Source organism: Chiloscyllium plagiosum, chromosome 5, assembly GCF_004010195.1.
Source record: "Chiloscyllium plagiosum isolate BGI_BamShark_2017 chromosome 5, ASM401019v2, whole genome shotgun sequence".
NCBI lineage: Eukaryota > Metazoa > Chordata > Chondrichthyes > Orectolobiformes > Hemiscylliidae > Chiloscyllium > Chiloscyllium plagiosum.
The window spans coordinates 2,184,820-2,199,488 of NC_057714.1; the positions used below are offsets into that span (position 1 = coordinate 2,184,820).

Consider the following 14,669-nt stretch of genomic DNA (forward strand, 5'->3'; position numbering starts at 1 on the left):
TCACCTTAACCTCCTTCCACCTATCGTATTCCCAACGCCCCTCCCCCAAGTCCCTCCTCCCTACCTTTTATCTTAGTCTGCTTGGCACACCCTCCTCATTCCTGAAAAAGGGCTTATGGCTGAAACGTGGATTCTCCTGTTCCTTTGCTGCCTGGCCTGCTGCGCTTTTCCAGCAACACAATTTTAAGCTCTGATCTCCAGCATCTGCAGTCCTCACTTTCTCCCACAGATCCTTACTTGTTCTCTTAGGTCACACTCGTTTGATGCCTGTTTAATTGCTCACGGCATCTCTGCCTGCTTCAGCTTTTCCCCCTCAACAGAGCTTAAAGGCTCACAGTAGTTCTGTCTTGCCTTGCTGTTACATGCAGACACAAAGGCAGGCACGCAGCTTGTCACAGTTGTCAGCAGTCATCAGTCAAAGGGTTACATGTTGCAGCTTAGCAGCATGATTGATAACATCAATCTCACAGCTACACATTGTACCAGCAGCATATGTGACAAACACACTGCACGTGCTTCAACCAAATGGCCATATCTCAAAGTCTGGGCCTGTTCTCTGCCAGTGCTCCTGGTGCCAGTGGCCTGGGGCAGTTGCACGTGGTTCCGACTCCAATTTAGCTAAAATACCCACCGAGGTATCAGGATATGAGCAGGTGGAGGATGCAGGACACAGCCTTGTTAGTGCTTCCTCTGAATAATCTGTGCTCTCCTCCGATATGGCGAAGGGTTTATCTAGTGGGGCCACCCTGTTGACTGTAGTGACCCTACTAATGCAAGAGACAAAAGAGCGAATGCGTCATGAACAAGGGGTAGTTGTTCTACTATGTTAAATATAGCCACAGTAGGATACTCAAAGGAACACAACAATGGACATTGCTTCTCACTTGGTCGCTGAGTATGGATGTTCCTGTGTCTTCACAGGACCAGTTCCAGACCTCGTCAGTGAGGGTCGAGATCCCCTCATCACTGAGGGTGAGGAGCTGAATGTCAGGTACCCCGCCATCAGTCCTGGTCTGTCTGGCCCTATTATGGTGAAAGTGAGGACTGCAGATGCTAGAAATCAGAGTCAAGATTAGAGTGATGCTGGAAAAGCGGAGCAGGAAAATCGATGTTTCGGGCAAAAACCCTTCATCAGGAAGCCCTTCCTGAAGGGCTTTTGCCCGAAACATCGATTTTTCCTGCTCCTTGGATGCTGTCTGACCTGCTGTGTTTTTCCAGCACCACTTTAATCTTGGCCCTATTCTGGGTCAATTTCTCCTGCTGTAAGAGGAGAGGGATTGAAGGAAATGAAAGTGGGTGGCACGGTTCTGAGCGCTGGTGCAAGTCAGGGAAAAGTGGGGAGGTCCCCCGAATGAATGAATAGGCAACACAGAAGGCGTGCAGGATTGGTAAATTTTAGGAATTGGGGTGGATGACAGACTAAGAGTGATAAAGCATGAGCCTTAGTGGGAGGTGGCTGGAGAGGCAGAGAAACAGTGAATTATTTTGGCAAAGCAGAGAAAGTCATTGACCTTCTTCCAGACAGTTGATACTCCATTGACTCAAGTGACAACTTTGGAGCAGGCTGGCGGGATCTGAAGTTGTGGTCTTTTATGCCAGTCCTGGGAATAGAGGCCATCCCTCCTCTGCACCATCCATTCCATTCACCAGGACCTTCATCTCCCTGTCCACAATGCGGGGCACCACTCTCCTTTTATCAGCAATATCCAGGACTAATTTATGAACCTTGCAGGGCAGCACCGCAATGACTTGTTTCAGTTCACAAAGGCCTGTTAACTATGGCCTTGTGAAGAGAAATCCTCCATGAAATTCAATAAAAATGAAATGATAATATTTAGCCCTACATCTTGATCTTCCAAGACGATAGCATTTCTTGTTCCTGTACCGATCTTATTCTTTTAAACAAGAAAACTATTCCATCTCCTTTTCCTTCCTTCATTTCCTTTTCAAAATGTCAAATACCTTGCATCTCCAACTCCCAACTCTGCTTCACTTTGCAAATATATTTCTGTAATGGCTTTCATATCATAATCATATATTTCCATTTGTCATTGATTTCAATATGGAATCTTTCATTCTTTAAATCTGTATTATTTCTTTTCTGACCCTATTTGCTAATATTCTGTAGTTACCATTCCCCACAATCCTTCTCTGTATGATTGCTGTATTCCCATTCTCCTAACATTGGCCCTTCTTCCTACTGTTAAGATTAAGACTCTCTCTAAACCTTAGTCCTCCAATTCTTCCAGAACTTAGTTGCAACTCGATGCAAATGAATGCCATTAAGGTTGATGCCAGAAGGCAAATGAGAGTAGTGATGGGGCAGGTAAAGGAGCAGAAGATGAGTTTCAAGGGGATGTGTATCCTTGCCATTGAAAGAAAAATAAACAGGAAAGAGAAAGGAAACAAAGTGGTAGAAAGTACTATTTGAAATTGTCAATTCAATGTTGCATCTGAAATGCTATTAAGTCTCTAACTGAAAGTCAAGATGGTGTTCCTCAAACTTACATCTGGATGCACTGGAACATTCCAAGAGGCCAAGGACAAAGCGATTAGCATGGGGGAGGATTTGACGACTTTGTTCACCATTTTTTCAGGATTTATCTTCATTTATCTTCCATTTCTTCACCTTTATATTTCCTCTCATAACATGTCACCTCAAAACGTTTGACTGATGTCCATCTATCCCATCTGCTCCCTGTCTTTATTCTCCCGAGTCTACATAAAGAAATCAATGTTCTGTACTGATGTGTAGTTATCAAATTATAATAGTGATCCTAACCCGAAGGGAATACTAGCCTTAAAATCCTTCCAGTTCGTAAAAAGATTCAGTAATCACTACTGCCCGTTTTGTGTCCTTCAGCTATAATCCTATTCTCCCTTTTAATATGTACCTCAATTTAATCAGTAAACCCTTGTATGCCACTTTATAAATGCTTTTTGGAAGAAATCCAACATCCACTGCACTTTATTTATTGTCTCATTCCTTCAAAGAATTTTTAATAAGTTTGAGAGGCATGATCTTCCTTTTACAAGCCAATGTTGTTATCCTTAATAAAACCTGTCTTTCTAAGGGAATATTCAATTTAATCTGTACTAAGACATCTAAAAACTGACTTACCACTAATTTTAGACTGACTGATTTGTAGTTACATAGCTTATATCTTTCCTTTTTGAACAGGTGTTGCAATGCTTCTGAAAAGAAGCAGAATTTCGAATGAAAAGTCCTCAGAGCCTAATGGTACGCAGCCTTGGAAGGTGAATGAATTCAGGTAGAAGGTTAGTAAAATTCTGGCTGTATTTTTCCTAATGCTGTTTAAATATACAAATTGTTTCATGGAACTACAGAATAGATAGACTTAGCTGATAGTTTTGGAAGTGAAGGATGTTATTTGACCTGTTGTGCTGATTTTACTCTCTGTAAGATCTACTACGTTCCATTCCCAAGGCTTTTCCCTGTAGTGAAAACAAAAATCCTGGAGATGACAGTGAGTCAGGCAGCATCCATGGAGAGAGAGCAAGGTAACGTTCTGAGGCTAGCTGACTCTTCATCAGAGGTGATGTGACGTGTGGAGGGGTCAGCATGTACGCAATAGTTAGGTGGTTGTGGAGGGTGGCGTACTGGGGAGAAAGGGTGTTGATAGTTCAGATTAAGTGATCGGAATATCAGAACAATGTTGTGTCTAACTGCCAGACTGGAGAGAACAGACTGTCTCTGCCCTCCCCCACCCCAGTGAGACTGAGATGGTGTCTCCTGTTCACCATGGATGTCCAATCTCTCTATACCTCCATTCCCCACCAGGATGGTCTGAGGTTTTTTTTAATTCATTTGTGGGACTTTGGCGTTGCTGGCTGACCAGCATCGATAGACCATCCCTATTTGCCCTTAAGAAGATGGTGGTGAGCTGCCTTCTTGAATTGCTGCAGTTCACTTGCATGTGGGTTAACCCACAATGTCGGTAGGGACGGAATTCCAGGATTTTGACCCAAGAGCTCTCGTCTTCTTTCTTGACCAGAGACTTGAATAATCCCCATCCATCACTACTTTTCTCTGCTTGGCTGAACTTTTCTCACTGAGCAATTTGTCCTTTAATTCATTTCACTTCTGCCAAGTCAAAGGAGTGGCTTTGGGCACCCGTACGGGTCCCAGTTATACTTGTCTCTTTGTGGAACAATCCTTGTTCCAATCCTGCACTGGCCCTCTCCCACAACTCTTCCTTCAGTACATCAATGACTGTTTCGATGCCACTTCACAACCCTGCCTGGACCTTGAAAAATATGTTCATTTTGCCTCCCATTTCCACTCCTCTATAACTTACATATCATCCATTTCTGACATGCCCCTTCCTTTCCTTGACCTCTCCTTCTCCATTTCGGGGTATAAACTGTCCACTGCCATCCACTACAAAGCCACTGACTCCCATATCTGCTTTCATACAGCTCGTCACACCCCATGTCCTGCAAGGACTCCATCCTATTCTCCCAGTTCCTTCACCTACATCATATCTGTTTGGGTGATGCCACCTTCTAAAACAGCGCTACTGACATGCCTTGCTTCCCACTGTGATTGCTCGGGCCCTCAACTGCTTCCGACCTCTCACCCGTGCTTCCGCCCTTGTCTCTTCCCATCACTCTCAACAGTGTGATCAGGTTCCCATTGTCCTCACTTTTCATCCCACCAGCCTCTGCATTCGAAGGATCATTCTCCTCCATTTCAGACAACTCAAGCAGAATGCCACCACCAAACACATCTTCCCTTCACACTCTTTGTCTGCATTTTGTAGGGACCGTTCCCTTCAGGACATCCTAGTCCATTCCTTGACCACCAATGCCAACTCCCTCCCCGTGGCACCTTCCATGTAACTGCAGAAGGTATAACACCTGCCCCTTCACCACCTCCCTGCTCACTATCTAAGGGCCGAAACAGTCTTTCCAGGTGAAGCAGAACTTCATCTGTAACTCCTCTAATCTTGTGTATTGTATTTGCTGCACCCAATGTGGTCCATTTTACATTGGAGAAACCAAACGCAGACTGGGTGATCACTTTGCGGAACACCTCCAGTCTGTGAGCAAGCAGGACCCCCGACGTTCCTATAGCTGCTCATTTTAACACAGCATCCTGCTCACATGTCTGTCCTCAGCATGCTGAAGTGTTCTAGCAATTCACAGCGCAAACTGGAGGGATAACATGTCATCTTCAGACTAGGCACTTTACAACCTTCTGGACTTAATACTGAGTTTAACGCCTTCAGATTGCGAACCCACACTCATTCCTTATCTTTCTTTTAGCTTTACTGTATTTGTTACATACTCTGTCACCGTGTCCTCTCTCCCCTGCCCCATCTCCAGTGGGACTGTCTGTTCTCTCCAGTTTGGCAATTAGACACACCATTGTTCTCCCATTCTCACATTATGATCACTTAACCTGAACTATCATCACCCTTTCTCCACTGGTACACCCCTACCTCTAGCCCCAGCCCCCACTGTTGCATTAATGCTGTCCCCTCCACACTTCATGTCAGCCCTGATGAAGAGTTATCTAGACTCTAAATGTTAGCTTGCTGTCTCTCCATGGATGCTGCCTGACCCGTTGTGATCTCCAGCACTTGTTTTCAGTACAGATTCCAGCATCTGCAGTAATTTTGCTCCTTTTCCCTGTAGTCCTGTGAACCGTTTTCTCTTTTGACAAACATTAAATTCCCTTTTTAAAACCATGACTATATCTGCCTCTACTGAGCTCTCAGTCAGCAAGTTCCACAGATATTAAATGAAAACCAATTGCTGGAGAAACTCAGCAGGTCTGGCAGCATCTGTAAAAGAAAGCAGCATTAATGTTTAGAGTCCAGTGACTCCTCATCAGAACTGTTAGTAATTAGGAAAAATTGGTACTTGTGCTGAAACTGAAATGGCAGGGGATGAGGGTGAAGAGAGGTGAGTGAAAAGATGGAGACAGAACCCAGAAAGAGTCCTGAAAAGGTTAGGTAAACAGTAGATTGTGGATAGCAGGCCAGCGCAAAAGAATTTGGAGGAGAATCGACGTTCGTGCATGAGCCCTTCTTCAGGAATGAGCCCTTCTTTCATTCCTGAAGAAGGGCTCATGCCCGAAACGTTGATTCTCCTGCTCCTTGGATGCTGCCTGACCTGCTGCGCCTTTCCAGCAACACGTTTTCAGCTCTGATCTCCAGCATCTGCAATCCTCACTTTCTCCCAGTGCAAAAGAATGCTGACTAAGTGATAATAAGAACTAAGAGTGAGAAAAATGGATGACAGTGCTTAATGCAACCCATGTCATAACAGGCCTGAATGTGGGGGGCGGATAAAAACATGGAAGGATGGAATCAGGATCTAAAGATATTGTACTTGATGTTGAGTCCTAGAGGCTGCTGGGCCCCAAGTGGAAATTAGAAGTTGTTCTTCCACCTTGTGCTGAGGCTCATGAATACTGGAGCTGGCCTGAGACAGGAATGTTAGAGTGGGAACAGGGTGATATGTTGAAGTGACAGGCAATTAGGAGCTCTGGGTCATTTTTGTGGGCAGAGTATAGGTGTCCTGCAAAGTGGTCATCCAATCTGCGTTTTGTCTCCCCGTTGTAGAGGAGACCACATTGTGAGCAGCAATAACAGGAGAATAGATTGACTGAATTACAGGTAAATCACTGCTTCACCTGGAAGGCATGTCTGGGGACTCGGTAGTGAAGAGGGAGGAAGTAAACAGCCAAGTGTTCCACCTTCTGCAATCTCATGGAAAAGTGCTGTGAGGATGCAAGGAGATGTTGGGAATGGAAGAGGTGTAGGCCTGAGTGACCTGCAGGGACCATTCCCTCCAGAATGTTCACAAATGAGGGAGGGAATATGTGTTTGTTGGTGACATCCCATTGAAGGTGATGGAAATAGCAGCTAATGATCCTTTGGATGTGGGGAGGTGATGGGGTAGGAAGTGAGGACCAGAGGGACCATATCATTGATGTGGGAGGGAAGAGAGGGTAGAAGTGCGGGAGATAGGTCAGACACAGCTAAGAGCCCTGTCAGCACTGTGGTGGGGAATCCTCAGTTGAGGAAAAAGGTGGACATTTCTGAGTCTCCCCAGTGGAAGGTGGCATCGTCAGAACAATTATAACAGACACAGAGAAAATGGGAGAATGGGATAGAGTCCTTTCAGGAAGCATGGTGTGAGGATGTATAGTCCAGGTAATTGTGGGACTTGGTTGTTCGAAGTTCAAAAATTTACCTGTACTTGACTCAACTTAATTGACTGTATTCACTGTTCACAATGTAGTCTGTTTTACGTTGAGGGGTTGACAAAACTCTGACCTGGTGACTGCTTTGCAGAACATCTATACTCTTGTCTGTGAAAATGACTCTGAATTTCCAGTTGCCTGCCACTTCAAAACATCACTGTGTTCCCAGGCTAACATTTCTGTCTCTAGCAGAGCTCCTCTGGTTGGGAAATAAGTGTATTTGTAAAATAATCATTAACAATTTGAAAGTGGAAGTGAACATAATTTCTTTACACTGAGGGTTATTGCAGTACGTAGTGTGTTGCATTCTGTTTTCTAAGAAAAATGTGAATTTTTTTTTGAAGTATGGGAAAGTTGTAAGTTTGACAGAATAGCAGAATTATTATTGTATTGACTGCTATTTACCGGATTATTATTGTCCAGAAAGTTCTATTTTACTTCTGATTGTGGTATGACATTCTTTGCCAAAATGAGTGTTGAGACAGAGACAAAGAGAATTTGAAACAGGAGACGATGTGGGACTTTGGAGAAAGAACAAGGAAGTTGATAATGGCTTCGCATTAACCTAGCAAAGAGTCATTGGACACATTGTAAAATTTTCCCTTTTCCTTAGAAACTACATTGCTTTTACTTTATTTTAATGATTGAACTCAAACTGTTATTTGTCCCTTTTTATTTTCAGGTAATCCTTTTTACATTTATCTTTCTCTGTCTTCCTCTGTTTCCTTTCCATTACTCATAAATCTAAAGAAAGTTAGATAATCATTCATTAGCTTTAAGCGCATATATCTCAACGTTCCATGTTGTCTTATATCATCTTTATGTTTAAAAGCTGTTGTAAAAGATCTGATAAATACTGCCATTCATTCTTCACAATCCATCTACTTCCTTTCTTATTCTATTCCTCCTGAAGATTTTGTAGCCAGAAATGTTCAGCTCTCAACCCATCTTGGCCTTAGCTGTATCTGTGTTAATTCTGTTATCATATGAAATGTGCTTCTCAATCACCAGCTTTGTCCAGAATACTTGGTATTTTTACCCATGTAGTTAACATAAGTCTGTCCTTGCTTGATAACCTAATCCCTCTTTGATATGTCACATATATGACATGGGTTTTAAATACAGTGTCCAGGATGGAAGGGAGTAGTAGTGACTAATATATGGTTTTTCTGTATTTCTCGTTTCCCTGGCTTTCCCTTTCCCCACTACCTTCTCATTTCTCCATAAAGATAGACCTAACTTTCCAGAGTAGATCATCCACCAGAAGTGACTGGTCACTACACAGTTAATTTTGGATAACTGGTTTTGTTTCACTCAGGCTAGGTTAGTCCCAACTCCATTTGCTCCATAGTATTTATCAAAAGAGAGATCTTTACCAGAAGTTCGGGGGACTGAAAATCCTTTCTCCTAATGTAAAGTGCATTGTGTCACACATTTAACACTGCTAAGTCTCTCAACATGCTTCACTGCAGGAAATCACTACCAGGGTAAGATTTAAAAGATCAAGGGGAGGCAATCAGAGTGTGGCTGAAGGGTAAGGTTTGAGGAAGCTTTTAAAGTTGATAGTACTGGAGTGCAGGTTCATAGCTCCTTGAAGGTGGAGTCGCAGGTAGATAGGATAGTGAAGAAGACGTTTGGTATGTTTTCCTTTGTTGGCCAGAGTATTGAGTACAGGGGTTGGGAGGTCATGTTGCGGCTGTACAGGATATTGGTTAGACCACTGTTGGAATATTGGGTGCAATTCTGGTCTCCTTCCTATCAGAAAGATGTTGTGAAACTTGAAAGGGTTCAGAAAAGATTTACAAGGATGTTGCCAGGGTTGGAGGATTTGAGCTATAGGGAGAGGCTGAACAGGCTGGGGCTGTTTTCCCTGGAGCGTCGGAGGCTGAGGGGTGACCTTATGGAGGTTTACAAAATTGAGGGGCATGGGTAGGGTAAATAGACAAAGTCTTTTCCCTGGGGTCTGGGAGTCCAGAACTAGAGGGCACAGGTTTAGGGTGAGAGGGGAAAGATATAAAAGAGACCTAAGGGGCAACCTTTTCACACAGAGGGTGGTACACGTATAGAATGAGCTGCCAAAGGAAGTGGTGGAGGCTGGTACAATTGCAATATTCAAGAGGTATTTGGATGGGTATATGAATAGGAAGGGTTTGGAGGGATATGGGCCGGGTGCTGGCAGGTGGGACTAGATTGGGTTGGGATATCTGGTCGGCATGGATGGCTTGGACCGTAGGGTTTCCATGCTGTACGTCTCGACTCTGAGTTTAGAAAGAAAATCCCAGAGAGAACTGAGCCATGCTGCCTGCAGGATGTGCCATGAATGTAAAGAGGAGGGAGGGTGAGATGGGCAGTGACACACGCCAGAGGAGCTGACTGTGCAGCTGGGAGAGGGAACTCCAAAAGGTTGTGGGGATAAATAAAGCTGGGCCATGGAAATATTTGTAAGTTTGAATGTTGAAAGCAGTGTGCTGGAAGTGGGGGGTCAACTGTAGCATACGTAGCAAATTGGAGCATTGCTTATTCTGGAAATAGTTTTAGAACCCTTTGTCATTACTGGCGAGTGAAATTTACAGTAAAGAATCCATTTGAAATTCATCTTTATTCTTTGAAATTTTTTTTCACCATTGTTCTGGGATTTAATTACATCTTTTTATTGTATCTGTTTTCCAGTAGTCTTTTCTTAAAGTGGGTCAGTATTAAAGATAAATGGGACTGAAATCCAATCTTCCTAATCCAGTCTCCTTACAAAAATGCAAGACTAGAAAAAAAAAATTGAAATATACCTTGTACTTATGATAAAAACCTTGTAAACATAAAATCAATGAAGATTCTAATCAACAAGAGAAAGATTAAAATGTAGTATTTGGGAAAAATAAGAGATGGCACTTTAAAATGGATAACAAAACCAATAAGATTTCTGATGTAGCAAAAGTTTATGACAATTAAGTAGTCACGTTTTAATATACAGCTATGTAGTCTTTCAAATTTACATCTCAATGAAAAATAATATCTTAAAATTACAATCATAAAATAATTTGGCAGAATGCACTGAATATAAGAGAAGCAATTATGTTTTTTAGGCATCACACTATTATGTGGTTTTCCCAATGACACAGCACATCTCAGCAGACGATTGGAACAATCACACCATAAAAGTCAAAGAGCACGGAAACAGACCAGTTGTGATTATATTTATTCAAAGTTACAGTCCTATGTATGTATGAGTTTGCTCTTTTAAATTTCTCCTCAAGTAATTTCTACATAAAATGTGTATATTTATTTCTCTTTCAGGTATAATACTTTTGAACATCATTAGCAACGTATAAATGTAGACAACATGCACAACTTCACTACGTTGTTTAAGTTGCTTACTGAAGAGGAAAAGAATTATTGCCAAACGTCGTATGTACGTTGTTGGATGAAGCATGAGGCCGTGTGATTATGCAGACATCCCAGCATGAAGCTGATGGACCTATTCCTTGCTCGCTCATCCTCCATGCATTTTCTGCTGCAGAGTTTAGTGTTCCTGGTTCTGTGCTTTCACTCAGCCAGCATGTGTCCCAAAGGCTGTATGTGTTCTCATGTCAGTAGCTTAAATGTAAGCTGCAGCAATGCGAATCTCAAAGAGATTCCCAAAGACCTTCCTCCAGAAACTGCTTTGCTTTACTTAGACTCAAATCAAATAAGGTCCGTTCCCAATGAGATCTTTAAAGACTTGCACCAACTTAAAGTGCTTAATTTGTCCAAAAATGTTATTGAGTCCATAGAAGAACAAGCATTCAAAGGTGTGGCTGATACCTTGCAGACTCTTGATCTTTCAAACAACAAGATTAAAAGTGTACATAAAGACACATTCAGCAAACTCAAAGGCAGGGCCCAGTTTTCTGACAACCCATGGCACTGTGACTGCACCCTCCAACAGGCGCTGCATGGTATGCCCTCGAACCATGAAATAGCCAACAATATCATCTGTGAGACTGCAGCTTTGAAGGAACATACTGGGAAATCTTTGATCAGTGCTGCAAATGAAGCTGACCTCTGTAATCTGTCCAAAAAAACAACTGATGTGGCTATGCTGGTCACGATGTTTGGCTGGTTCACCATGGTGATCTCATATGTGGTCTATTACGTACGTCAGAACCAGGAAGATGCAAGAAGGCATCTTGAATATTTAAAATCGCTTCCTAGCAAGCAAAGGAAGCCAGAGGAATCTGATGATATTAGTACTGTGCTGTAATTTGTTTTATTGAAGAAAAGGTTTTGAAATAGAGTTTCTTGTGTGTTTATTTCACTGGATCTACTTTGCAGCATTTGACTGCAATGAAACCGAAGGTAGTGAAATTCAACTGCTACAAGATGGACAGAAATCCATGGTGGTTTTGAAAAATGTATGAAAACTTCTTTTAGCATTTCTACAATGGTATTAGTAGGAGATATTGCTAAGAGGAATATCAGGAGTCTGGTATAAAACAATTGAGGATGTTTTCAGCTTCAGAATGCTTTACAGCATTCCTGTGCCTAGTAAAGGAATGATGCACAAATGATAATGAAGAGCTGTCATTATCATTGATAGTCATTTAAAATGTATGAACAGTTCATAATGGAATAAAGTGAAAGTTTTTTTTTACAGACTTTGGTTAATCATCATCCCATATGTTTTGAGATTGTGCTGCAGACCTGAAAATAAACAATTAATTTGAAAACTATTCAAGTAAAAGGGCCCTCTTGTGGCATAGTGATAGTGCCCTTTATCCTGGACCAGGAGGTTTGGGTTCAAGTCCCATCTGCGGGGTGTGAATCAATATCTCTGAACAGATTAATTAGGAAAATAATTTAGAGAATTGCTTGAACAGTTTTTTTTTATATTTAATGTAACTGGTAAATTACCCTCAACCTGAGTATTCACAGGAGTATGTCCAAAGCACAGCACGTATTCTGCAGAATGACATGGAGATCATATTAATTTAGATCCACACAGGCAGTAGGACAAAAAAAAATCTGAAAATGACAGAACAAGCTGATGTACTTTGCGGAAGTCATCCTCTACTTGTTGAAGGTATGTCTGATTGTCGGTATCTTCTGACCGTTTTGTTAATTAGGATAGGTGCAGAACTCAATGTGGCAGCTGATCAGACCGTGGGTTGGAGATTGGTGCCCCCAGTAGCTCAGTCAACCAATATGGCCAGATGAGGATCACGTGGAATGGGAATAAAGATCAAAGGGAAAGAAAGATCGATGAGAAGGAGAAGTCAAGGAAACCTATTCATTGGAAATATTTCTTTCTTCACGTACAGAATAACTATAACAAATTGAAAACTGTTGGGGTCAGGTACTGCAGCTGAGAAAGGTGCTAGATCCCAATTCCTCACTTTTACGCAGACAGCGATTGAGTATGGGCCTGATTGCAGTTCTCCTTCTGGTAACTGGAGATAGTCACAACAGCAAGATTTCCAATTGGTCTCAGTACCATCACCCATTTTAATTAATACAAAGTAATGGCCATCGTCCTAGGGGATGTACCCAGATAGGGCTACTCTCTTATTAAAAGAGATGCAGCTGGAGGTGGTTTAACATGAGGGTCACCGCACCTCATGCAAGAGGTAAAGTTCTGGTAATCTAGAAAACTGCCTGTTCTGTAACCTATAATAAACATTGGTTGACTATTTAGGCAGAATTGGAAGGGAATGTGAAGTATCTATCAAAAGAGATTCTGAACCTAACAGATTGATGATTAAAATCAACAGCCTGCCATACATTGTGAAAATATGAATCTCTTAGTTGGTCTAAGCTTGGTATTTTCAGTGTCAGAATTCCTCATACCTATGCTTGCCAGTCATTTGTACAAGCAGACGATTTCAATTCTCCAGTGATACCTGTTTGTACAAGTTAAGATGAGGGAATGTTGATGGCAGTGAAGCCAGGTTTATATAAGATTGTTACCTAAGTAAAACTCGGACTATGTCAAGTATGGTCCACTTTTTACTGATGTGTCTGGCAAAGTGTCCACAACTGAATACAGAGATGTAGGAATAACTTATAGGTCACTCAGCCCTTCGGCCTTCAACATTACATTTGATCATGGCTAATGTGTAACTACATTCCATTTACTAATATATCCTCTAAATCATTTGATACCGTTACGCATATCCATTGATCCCATTCTGTAAAATGTCGATTGATCTATCTAAATGTTTGGGAAAAGAATTCCAGGTTGTAACTATTCTTTACGTGAAAAGATGCGACTAGATTTCAGTCCTAAATGGCCTGGTTTTAATTTTCAGACAATTCCCTTGTTCTGGCTTCTGGGATGTGCCTGATGCAACATTAACCTGTTGAAACTCCTTGTCACAGTTAACACACAGGAAGTTAAAACTTTAACAAGGTACCACAGAACACACAGCAGATGTCAGCACGTTCAAAAGGTAAAGTTGCTAACAGAAATTGGTGAGAAAACTAATAGAAATCTCGGCTAAGTGGGACCCATTGCAAAGTGCAAGTGTAGAAAAGTGTGATACCTTGGCCTCTCATAAATAGATAATTAACAGTGAAAGGAGTTATTGAGCTGATTAGGAGAGAAATAGTTGATGGATCTCCACAGATTGGGCATTCTGGCCATCGTGGCTGTCAAAATCGAAGTGACTAAGAATAAGCACAATCTAGCACAGAATGCTTCTGACCTCCTAATAAGTGCCTGAAATCTGAATTGCTTGTTAATACATTAAGTCTTACATGATTTCTGTGAGAAAATACCTTTTCTTATCCATCTAACTAACATTCATAATAGTTGTATTTGGAAATACACTGTTAATGTTATCTAGCTAACATAACTATATTTGTCATATGCACATTTCAGTTTCAGAAGAAAATAAATGCCAGACAATTGATCTTTGTTGTTTCTTTCTTCCCATTTTCATGTTTTGGATTAATTAATTATTTAATCCTCCTTTCACAAAATAAGAACCTGCAGATTCTCTGTGATCAGTTTCAGTGGTAAAATCAATCCAACATTAGCATTTTTTAAAACACAGTCACCGACATTGTTATTTCGGGTGACTTTCCTCAAGATGACCAACTTTGAAGGAATTAAGGAAGGAGAGCACAGTGATCTTTTGTGGAGTTATAGATTTGGATTAGATTCCCTACAGTGTGGAAACAGGCCCTTCTGCCCAACAAGTCCACACCGACCCTCTGAAGAGTAATTTACCAAGACCCATTTCCCTACATTTACCGTTGATTAATATACCTAACACTATGGACAATTTAGCATGGCCAATTCACATCTTTTGGACTGTGGGAGGAGACCGGAGCACCTGAAGAAAACCCATGTAGACACAGGGAGAATGTGCAAACTCCACACAGACAATCGCCCAAGGCTGGAATTGAACCCGGGACACTGGCACTGTGAAACAACAGTACTAAGCACTGAGCCACC

The 14,669-nt window shown here is 41.8% G+C and overlaps 1 protein-coding gene across 9 annotated transcripts in view; it reads left to right on the top strand.

The window, feature by feature from the left end:
• lrrc3b (leucine rich repeat containing 3B) overlaps nucleotides 1-14,121 on the top strand; it is a 65,440-nt gene extending 51,319 nt beyond the window's left edge. For all 9 annotated transcript variants that reach the window (XM_043689469.1, XM_043689472.1, XM_043689474.1 and 6 more), the window contains 2 exons: nucleotides 3,182-3,279; nucleotides 10,529-14,121. In XM_043689469.1, the coding sequence (XP_043545404.1) occupies nucleotides 10,695-11,474 (780 nt within the window). In that variant the 5' untranslated portion in view covers nucleotides 3,182-3,279; nucleotides 10,529-10,694 and the 3' untranslated portion in view covers nucleotides 11,475-14,121. The remainder of the gene's footprint in view (nucleotides 1-3,181; nucleotides 3,280-10,528) is intronic.
• Nucleotides 14,122-14,669: the final 548 nt, after the last annotated feature.